The sequence below is a fragment of the Triticum aestivum genome, chromosome 1B (assembly GCF_018294505.1).
Source record: "Triticum aestivum cultivar Chinese Spring chromosome 1B, IWGSC CS RefSeq v2.1, whole genome shotgun sequence".
NCBI lineage: Eukaryota > Viridiplantae > Streptophyta > Magnoliopsida > Poales > Poaceae > Triticum > Triticum aestivum.
In genome coordinates this window covers 299,081,855-299,091,382 of record NC_057795.1, presented here as the reverse complement: position 1 = coordinate 299,091,382, position 9,528 = coordinate 299,081,855, and the positions used below count along the sequence as shown (strand labels likewise).

At 47.6% G+C, this 9,528-nt stretch overlaps 1 protein-coding gene across 1 annotated transcript in view; it reads left to right on the top strand.

The window, feature by feature from the left end:
* The window catches only part of LOC123090524 (uncharacterized), a 9,944-nt gene extending 2,157 nt beyond the window's left edge, over positions 1 to 7,787 (top strand). Inside the window, exons 2-3 of the mRNA XM_044511834.1 lie at positions 6,125 to 6,198; positions 7,720 to 7,787. Of these exons, the coding sequence (XP_044367769.1) occupies positions 6,125 to 6,198; positions 7,720 to 7,770 (125 nt within the window). The 3' untranslated portion in view covers positions 7,771 to 7,787. The remainder of the gene's footprint in view (positions 1 to 6,124; positions 6,199 to 7,719) is intronic.
* Positions 7,788 to 9,528: the final 1,741 nt, after the last annotated feature.

Here is a 9,528-nt window from a genome sequence, read left to right as displayed (position 1 = left end):
CCCCACTTGTCCTTGTTGCCCCAGCTTCATCATCGACACCTCGATCGACGTGATCAACGACCAGAGCCCGACACCTCACATCACATCACGCCCCTTTTGTTGCTCGACTCTGCAGAGCTACTATCGAGTGCCGAGGGTGATCCCTCATAACACACTCCTGATGATAATTCTATAGTGTAGCTATTCGGTCGTGGTCATCGAGGGTGATTTCCTCTTTCACCATTCCCGATACGGCTATGTCGTTCAACACCTCAAGTGTGAACCTCGAGGGTGGTCCCTCTTACGTTCACCTTGATGATTACATTGAGTGGAATCCTCCGGGGGTGATTCCTCGGGTTTTCCCCTTGATGTTTGGACACACGGTTACAATGACTTTACTTGAGACTTTGGTGAAAGTCGGGCAGGCCCGGAGAGCACCCGCAAGATAATGACGTGGCACGGCCGGGCATTCTGAGCCCTTGTCGTAAGTCCACGAGACGGGGCGACGGGGTCACTTTCGATCGTGAGTCTCTGCTCGTCTTCGCAAGCTCATAATACACTATGGTTTGGGTATTTGTTCTGAGTTGGCCCCTGGCCTTTACGCACTAACCACCACGCGAGAATAGATATGGGCCTCGACATCGCAGTATCAGCCGAAGCTTTGTCAGACGTCCAGTTCAGCAATGCGGCACGGTCAGATCATGCTGGCCATCCGAGGCGGTGCTGGTATCCACCCTGCTCGCAACGACCCGGAGTGCTGCGGGCGATGGGCCCAAGAACCCGGAGTGCTTAGGATGTAGACCGGCGGGGACCTCTCTGCTGAGCCTAGGTAGGGCAGCGACGTGTTGATCTTCCGAGGGCGGGCATTGACCCCAGAAAGGTGTGTCCGGCCAGAGTGATTGAGCGTGTTGGGTAACGTGGTGCACCCCTGCAGGGAAGTTAAATATTCGAATACCGTGTCCACGGTAATGGACGTTCAGACTTATATCCTGATCTTATAGAATTACAAATGGTTACTTGAGATATGTGGCTCCGGGATTGCTTTCTCGCAGGGAGTCGAGGAAGGATCTCTGGCATTAACGTTACAACATGCTTGTTAATTATAAACTGCTATTCTTTACTCTTCTACATGCTGCAAGATGCTCGGAGCTGCGTGAAGATGCTAGTCTTCGATAGGCTAGGTCTTCCCCCCTATTCTGGCATTCTGCAGTTCAGTCCACATATACAAACCTTCCATTTGATACCAGTGCATACTTAGAATAGACCTGATGCTTGCGAGTACTTTGGATGAGTACTCACGGTTGCTTTGCTACCCCCTTTTCCCCCTTCTTTCTTCTTTCCGGTTGATGCAACCAGATGGTGGATCCCTGGAGCCAGATGCCACCGCCGATGGATGCTGCTACGTGAAGACCGCCGACGACCAGGAGTAGTTAGGAGGTCCCAGGCAGGAGGCTTTGCCTGTTCGATCATTGTTGCTTTTGTGCTAGCCTTCTTAAGGCATCCTTGTTTAACTTATGTCTGTACTCAAATATTGTTGCTTCCGCTGACTCGTGTATCGAGCTTTTGTATTCGAGCCCTCGAGGCCCCTGGCTTGTAATATAAAGCTTGTATTATTTTATTTGTGTCTAGAGTTGTGTTGTGATATCTTCCCGTGAGTCCCTGATCTTGATCGTACACATTTGCGTGTATGATTACTGTACGATTGAATCGGGGCGTCACAAGTTGGTATCAGAGCCGACTGCCTGTAGGATTCCCTTTTCCAACTCCTTGGCTGAAGTTGAGTCTAGTCGTTGAAAAACTGATTTGCTAACATGGCTGTGTGGCTTACGGGCCCACGTCGCCATTGGGTGGTATTAGGATCTTTTATTCCTCGTCCTTACTCTAGGAATCTGATCTCTCTTCTATTCGGGTTAAATGATTTTGCTAACAACTCTAGGTTCTCATAAATACTTTCTCCCGGAGAGCCCCTCACTCCAGATGATTACTTGGTGCACCAGAAGATTTTAAGGTACTCTCCGATGTTTTCCCGAGTCCCCTATGCCCTTCGCTGTTGCGATCCCTAGCATCAATAAATCCTTATACGTAACTACCTACATTTGTCGTTCATATCTTCATCCCCAGTTGCTCTTGTTATTACAAGATGCCATGAAATACTATTTGATCTTCCGAAAATACTCAGTAGCTATTGCTGTTGTTCCTCCTTATCTGATTGCATTATGGATACTTTCCATATGTCTGGCTATATTCACTAGCATCCTTTGTCATCGTAATTTCAAGCATTTGATTTGATATGTTTGCGAATGCTCGCGATCATCAGTCCTAGTTAGAATTCTTCCCTTCGGATCAGACGTCACCCCGGACATGAGCTGGTGTTCAGCAAATTAAACCTTGATTGATTGTCGATCCATGTCTATTCAACTCACTTGTCTATGATCAGAGCCTCTGCTTTTGATCCCCTGATTTGGAAATCATAATTCTCTTTGCATTCAAGCTTAGAATTAGTAAGTTGATCCTATATTTGATGTCCTTGCATTCTTTTTTCTTCTGGTTGAGTACTGATGCTCCCATCAGATCCTTTGTGAACCACCAGATCCTTTGTGGGGTTCTATCCGACAGCGTCCTTCATATGCAGTAACTTGTGAGCTTCCTTGGATACATAATGCCTTTGGTAAATTGTATCCCCTGCTTTTGTCAACCATGCTCTGCTTCCGAGCTTGAGTTATTTATTCCTAAAGTTTGTGGTATGTGTTCCTAAGATGCCTCGATGGGTTGAACCTATGCCTTCCACAATCTGTGTGAACCCGAAAACTTCTACGGGTCATACTCTACTAGTGTTATGCTAGATAAAATCTGAACACTATGGCTTTGTCGAAAATGAGAAGCGAATGATAGGTTATGCATTGATGAAGTGGGAATCGACCTTGATCCTTTGCGTTCATGCCCATGGACCCGATGTGGAACTTATCATGGAAGCTTCTTGAAATAGTAATAATCCCTTTTTGATAAGTTCATCTTGTATCTATGTTTGGTCCTTTGCCACCGTGGTTCCGACCAGATTGTTCTACTTTGATCTCATTTCTCGGACAAGTTAAAGTACTTGTCTTCTGCAGATCTTTTCTTCTGTCCAACCTCTATCCGGTTCTACCTTCGAGTATTACCCTCTGATATCTCGAGAATATCACGGAACTACATAGCCTCTTATGAGTTCTTCATCCAGTATTATTTTTTTGCCGATTCCAATTTTCCACGTGTTCTGAGTTGTTAGACACTCGAGAACATCGATAACTAAATCAAGTCTACACTTTCCTTCCCATTGTTTCGTTTAACTTTTCTTGTAACCTAAAATATATGACCAGTGATAATTCCCTACTTATGTAAATGCCTCGATGTACAACTCTGTCAGTAAGACCTTGTTACTATTGTTGATGACATTCCGGTAGCCACCGATGGACGAGAACTTTGCCTATTGGTCCGACTCGTCTTAACGAGCAGGAAAATGGTTCTCTTCGTCCCTCGCCCTTGGTACCAACGTTGTTGCCAACATAACTGTCAGGTTGTCCTCTGACCTGCCTTTCTATCATGACCATGCAAAATGTAACTCCTTCTTGCTTTTAACCCACATGGTGGGCCCATAACCCACAGTTCCACAGGATCGAAACCTGACTCTCCTGTACATCTCTGTCTTCTAAAATTGTTCCTTACGCTTGGTTTCGTATGTAATTCGTGAGCCACCTTCCTTGTGATCTGTTCTGGTATCAGATGCAATACTTATTCCCATTGCTATGAACCGCTTTCACCCTCTGTTTCAGGCAACGAACATTTGCCTACCCGGTTGAAGCTCCTTATTGCACCTCCTTACCTTGCTCTCGATGACTTGCTTGAATTTCAACTCGAGAGATGCCTCTATGCCACGTTCACCGAGATAGCCCCCAAGTACCTATCTTGTGTTGAGCTTCGTCCTTTCCGAGTCTTTCCCCCTTACTCCACCCCTTAAATCTCGGGACGAGATTTCTTGTAGTGGAGGAGATTTGTAACACCCTGAGAATCATGCCACAGTAATCTCCCACTAATCATGCCATTGTCATCATGATTACCTTGCTAATTGCCACTTGTCCAAAACATCAAGTTCAAAATCAAATTTAAATTGCAAGTCAAACATTTATTTCTCCAAACAAAGAAGCAAAAATGTTCGAGATGTTGAAAATAATGCCCAAGTAATTGTCATGAAGAAATCAACTCAAATTGGGTTTCTAAAATGGCCATAGCAATATTTTGGTGGACCAGCAAACATTTAATTTGGTTGTTTAAAATTCCAACAAGTAGTCTCACATTTCACAAACCACTTTAAACTTTGTGGGCCTCTCCAAAATAATGACCACAATTTGTGTGACAAGTTTCATGTTGAACAAAAATCATTTGGTAATAAGTTAAAATGTTAAACGATGGTGAAATGAATATGCAGTAAAGTAAAAAAAAAGGGAAAAGACTAAAATCCTACTGTGTCTTTGGGCCGCATGTGACCACAGTGCCCATGGCCCAGCCTACCACGGCCTTTTCCCCCTTCCTCTGTTCCTCTGTACAGACAAGAGACAGGGGCCATGGCGTGGCACGCATCCACCCCCACCATGGCCACTGCCGTCGTCATGTCGAGCATCCCGCGGCCCTCCTGGTGGATAAGAACGTCGTCGGCCCCCTGGCGAACCCTAGCGCCCACTTTCCCCTCTCCCTCGCTCGCTTATCCTCCCCAACGCGAACCCGACGTTGTCGTCGCCATGGCCAACCTAGCGTGCGTGTTCCTCGTCATCCTCGCTGGCAAGGAGCTTGTTCAAAAGCTCTGTCTGCCTCTGCTGCTTCCATTACGAGGTTCGGATTGAGCCGGGCGCCTTCGCATCGCGGGGATCGAGCCCATCTTCAACCTCCGTTCACCGCCGTGCGACGCGTCGACCCGCGCGTCTCCGATAGTCCCCGGCCTCGTCGAGCCTCCATCAAGCTCCACTGTGAGTCGCCGTCGTTTCTCCCTATCCCCTTGCTTGATTTGGCCATCCCTGGCGCTGTTGCCGCAAGGCCGAGCTCCGGCCACCGTCGGGCTTGCGCGTAGGCATCGCTCCAGCCATCCCCTGCCTCGGCCGCTTGCGCCATTAGATGTGCCGCTGCAAGCTGAACCCGTAGGCTCAAACCACGCCTCAAATGGCCGTCGGAGGCTCCCGTTTGATCGTCGCCGCCGCCGTTGTGCACCGCCGCCGGCCGTCGTTCGTTTGGTCAACTCCGGTCGCTCTCCCGCTCCGCCTATTGCTGCCGCCCTGCTGCTTCTTCTCCTAGCGCCGCGGCGTTGCTTGCGCTGCTGCTGCTCTACGTATTGATGCTGATCTGCTCCTTGCTGCCGCTGCTTGCTGATACTTTGTTTTTGCTGCATACTAGATACTGCCCGTGAATGCATGCTCTTGCCGCTGCTGGCCGTGGCCGCCATGCACACCCGTGCGTGTGTGCCCAAGAACACCAATGGTTGGATTGGGCCATGGCCGCTGGAGTTACCCCCTGTTTAGACTAGATGATAGTTAGTGTTTAGATTAGTATACATACAGATGACATGCGGGTCCCCTGGAGATTAAAATAAATAACCAAAATAATTTTAGCATCTGTCTATGACAGCGGGTCCCGCTAACACTGTTGACTTTGACCGGTCAACTCTGACTGGGCTGTTGACTGGGTCAACTGGACCCCCTGGACCACATGTCATTCCTTGTGTACACCTTTGTGTACACCGGGCTGGGTACGCATAGCATTTTAATCTTCATTTTGAATTAAAAATAATTTTGAAATATTGTTTAAACTTCGGAAATTCATAAAAAATTAACCGTAGCTCGGATGAAAATGTTTTCTACATGAAAGTTGCTCAGAACGATGATACGAATACGAATACGCGATCCGTTCATCTATCACGTCCCTAGAATAGCAAACATTGAACTTTTCCCCTCCGGTTCATCTGTCTAACAGACGTCCGGAACCGGGAAAACTTTCCCGGATGTTTTCCCCCTTCGCCAGTATCGCCTAGCACCGCGTCCGAACACCTCTAGCCCCGCTTATTGTCGTGTTATGCTTATGTTTGTGTGTATTTACTGTTTCTTCCCCCTCTTCTCTCCGGTAGACCCCGAGACCGCTGCTGATGCCCCTGTGATCGACTACGTCGACGACGACTCTCCTTCTTGTTTGAGCAACCAGGTAAGCCCCCCCCCTTTGATCATCCTGATATCGCCCATTCTATACTCTCATGCTTGCATTAGATTTTGCTACTGTTATTGTTTGCTCCTATTCTGATGCATAGCCTGCTTTTGTACCTGCTATTGTTACCTACCTGCTTATCCTAAACTGCTTAGTATAGGTTGGCTAGTGATCCATCAGTGACCCCCCCACTTGTCCTTGTTGCCCCTGCTTCATCATCGACGCCTCGATGGACGTGATCGATGAACAGAGCCCGACACCTCACATCACATCACGCCCCTTTTGTTGCTCGACTCTGCAGAGCTACTATCGAGTGCCGAGGGTGATCCCTCATAACGCATTCCTGATGATAATTCTGTAGTGTAGCTATTCGGTCGTGGTCATCGAGGGTTATTTCCTCTTTCACCATTCCCGATATAGCTCTGTCGTTCAACACCTCAAGTGTGAACCTCGAGGGTGGTCCCTCTTACGTTCACCTTGATGATTACATTGAGTGGAATCCTCCGGGGGTGATTCCTCGGGTTTTCCCCTTGATGTTTGGACACATGGTTACAATGACTTTACTTGAGACTTTGGTGAAAGTCGGGCGGGCTCGGAGAGCACCCGCAAGATAATGACGTGGCACGGCCGGGCATTCTGAGCCCTTGTCGTAAGTCCACGAGACGGGGCGACGGGGTCACTTTCGATCGTGAGTCTCTGCTCGTCTCCATAAGCTAATAATACACTATGGTTTGGGTATTTGTTCTGAGTTGGCCTCTGGCCTTTACGCACTAACCACCACACGAGAATGGATATGGGCCTCGACATCGTAGTATCAGCCGAAGCTTTGTCAGACGTCCAGTTCAGCAGTGCGGCACGGTCCGATCGTGCTGGCCATCCGAGGCGGTGCTGGTATCCACCCTGCTTGCAACGACCTAGAGTGCTGCGGGCGATGGTCCCAAGACCCCGGAGTGCTTAGGATGTAGATCGGCGGGGACCTCTCTGCTGAGCCTAGGTAGGGCAGCGACGTGTTGATCTTCCGAGGGCGGGCATTGACCCCAGAAAGGTGTGTCCGGCCAGAGTGATTGAGCGTGTTGGGTAACGTGGTGCACCCCTGCAGGGAAGTTAAATATTTGAATACCGTGTCCATGGTAATGGACGTTCAGACTTATATCCTGATGTTATAAAATTACAAATGGTTACTTGAGATATGTGGCTCCGGGATTGCTTTCTCGCAGGGAGTCGATGAAGGATCTCTGGCATTAACGTTACAACATGCTTGTTAATTATAAACTGCTATTCTTTACTCTTCTACATGCTGCAAGATGCTCGGAGCTGCATGAAGATGCTAGTCTTCGATAGGCTAGGTCTTCCCCCCTATTCTGGCATTCTGCAGTTCAGTCCACATATACAAACCTTCCATTTGATACCAGTGCATACTTAGTATAGACCTGATGCTTGCGAGTACTTTGGATGAGTACTCACGGTTGCTTTGCTACCCCCTTTTCCCCCTTCTTTCTTCTTTCCGGTTGATGCAACCAGATGGTGGATCCCTGGAGCCAGATGCCACCGCCGATGGATGCTGCTACGTGAAGACCGCCGACGACCAGGAGTAGTTAGGAGGTCCCAGGCAGGAGGCTTTGCCTGTTCGATAATTGTTGCTTTTGTGCTAGCCTTCTTAAGGCATCCTTGTTTAACTTATGTCTGTACTCAAATATTGTTGCTTCCGCTGACTCTCGTGTATCGAGCTTTTGTATTCGAGCCCTCGAGGCCCCTGGCTTGTAATATAAAGCTTGTATTATTTTATTTGTGTCTAGAGTTGTGTTGTGATATCTTCCCGTGAGTCCTTGATCTTGATCGTACACATTTGCGTGTATGATTACTGTACGATTGAATCGGGGAGTCACAGCTGCAGATTTGAGGATCCCGGAGACTCGATCATCCTTCTATGATGGTGAGCCTATGCCTTGGAAGATGGACAACATGCCTACATCATCAACAACTCCATCATCACCACCTATGAAGAAAGAGACATAAACACATGGTTATGGGCACTCCCCATGGCAACTGCCAAGCTTGGGGGAGGTGTCCCGGTATTGTATCACCATCACACTTCTATCTTTACCGTTTTCTTAGTTCGGTCCTTTTGGTTATATCTTGATCTAGTAGAATAAAGTTTTAGTATGATCTAGCTTTTAGTTTCGTTTTGATCTCTATCTATGTAATCGAGTCTGTGAGCTATATGTCATAAAGATTAGTTTTGAGTCAAGGGCTTTGCTATCTTGCTATGCTCTTGAGGAAAAAAAGAGAGAATAAAAAAGAAATAAAAAGATCATATTGATCTTATGGAGAGTAATGACTTCACATATAAAGAGTATGATGAATAAAAGTTGTTGAGAGTTGACAAACATAGTTTTGGTCAACGTTGCAATTAATATGAAGTAATAAAGAAAGATATGTTTTCAGAAATAAATATACTATCTTGGATATCTTTTTTGATTGTGAGCACTCATTAAAATATGACATACTAAAAAGTTGATATTGGACAAGGAAGACAACATAATGGGTTATGTTTTCTTATATCCTAAATAAATTATATTGTCACGGATCATCGAACATGTTGAGCATGCCTTTCTCCCTCATGCTAGCCAAATTATTTTCACCAAGTAGAGATACTACTTGTGCTTCCAAATATCCCTAAACCCAGTTTTGCCATGAAAGTCCTTCATACCTACCCATGGATTGAGTAAGATCCTTCAAGTAAGTTGTCATCGGTGCAAACAATAAAAATTGCTCTCTAAATATGTATGATCTATTAGTGTGAAGAAAATAAGCACTACTGGAATTAGCTTATTTGCCGTGTGCCAACTCTTTGCGTCAGCTGGCTGATGGCAAAGAAGGTCTTTGCCGTCAGCCACAAGACAACGGACGACAAAGAGGTAGCGGACGACAACGGAAGGCTTTGCCATCAGCAAATCTTTGCCGTCAGCTAGCTGACGCAAAGAGGGTGGGTGGTGGGCTTACGGGGGTGCCCTAACGGCCAGTTATTTGCCGTCTGCTGGCTGACGGCGAAACTTCTTTGATGTCCTCTCACAGTCGGCAAAGAAAATGGCCGTTAGGTCATCCGTTCCCTCTGGCCCCACCCCCACTAGGTACGCTCTTTGTCGTCTGCTAGCAGACGACAAAGAACTTTGACCTACTAAGAAGGGCCGGGCCGGGCCGGGCCCGCGCCCACCACGCCTCTCTCTCTCTCTCGATCTCCTCCTCCTTCACCACCCGCGCCGCCGCCCTCGACCGCCGCTCCGCCCCACCACCTCGCCTCGCCGCCCCGTCCCATCGCCCCACCGCCCC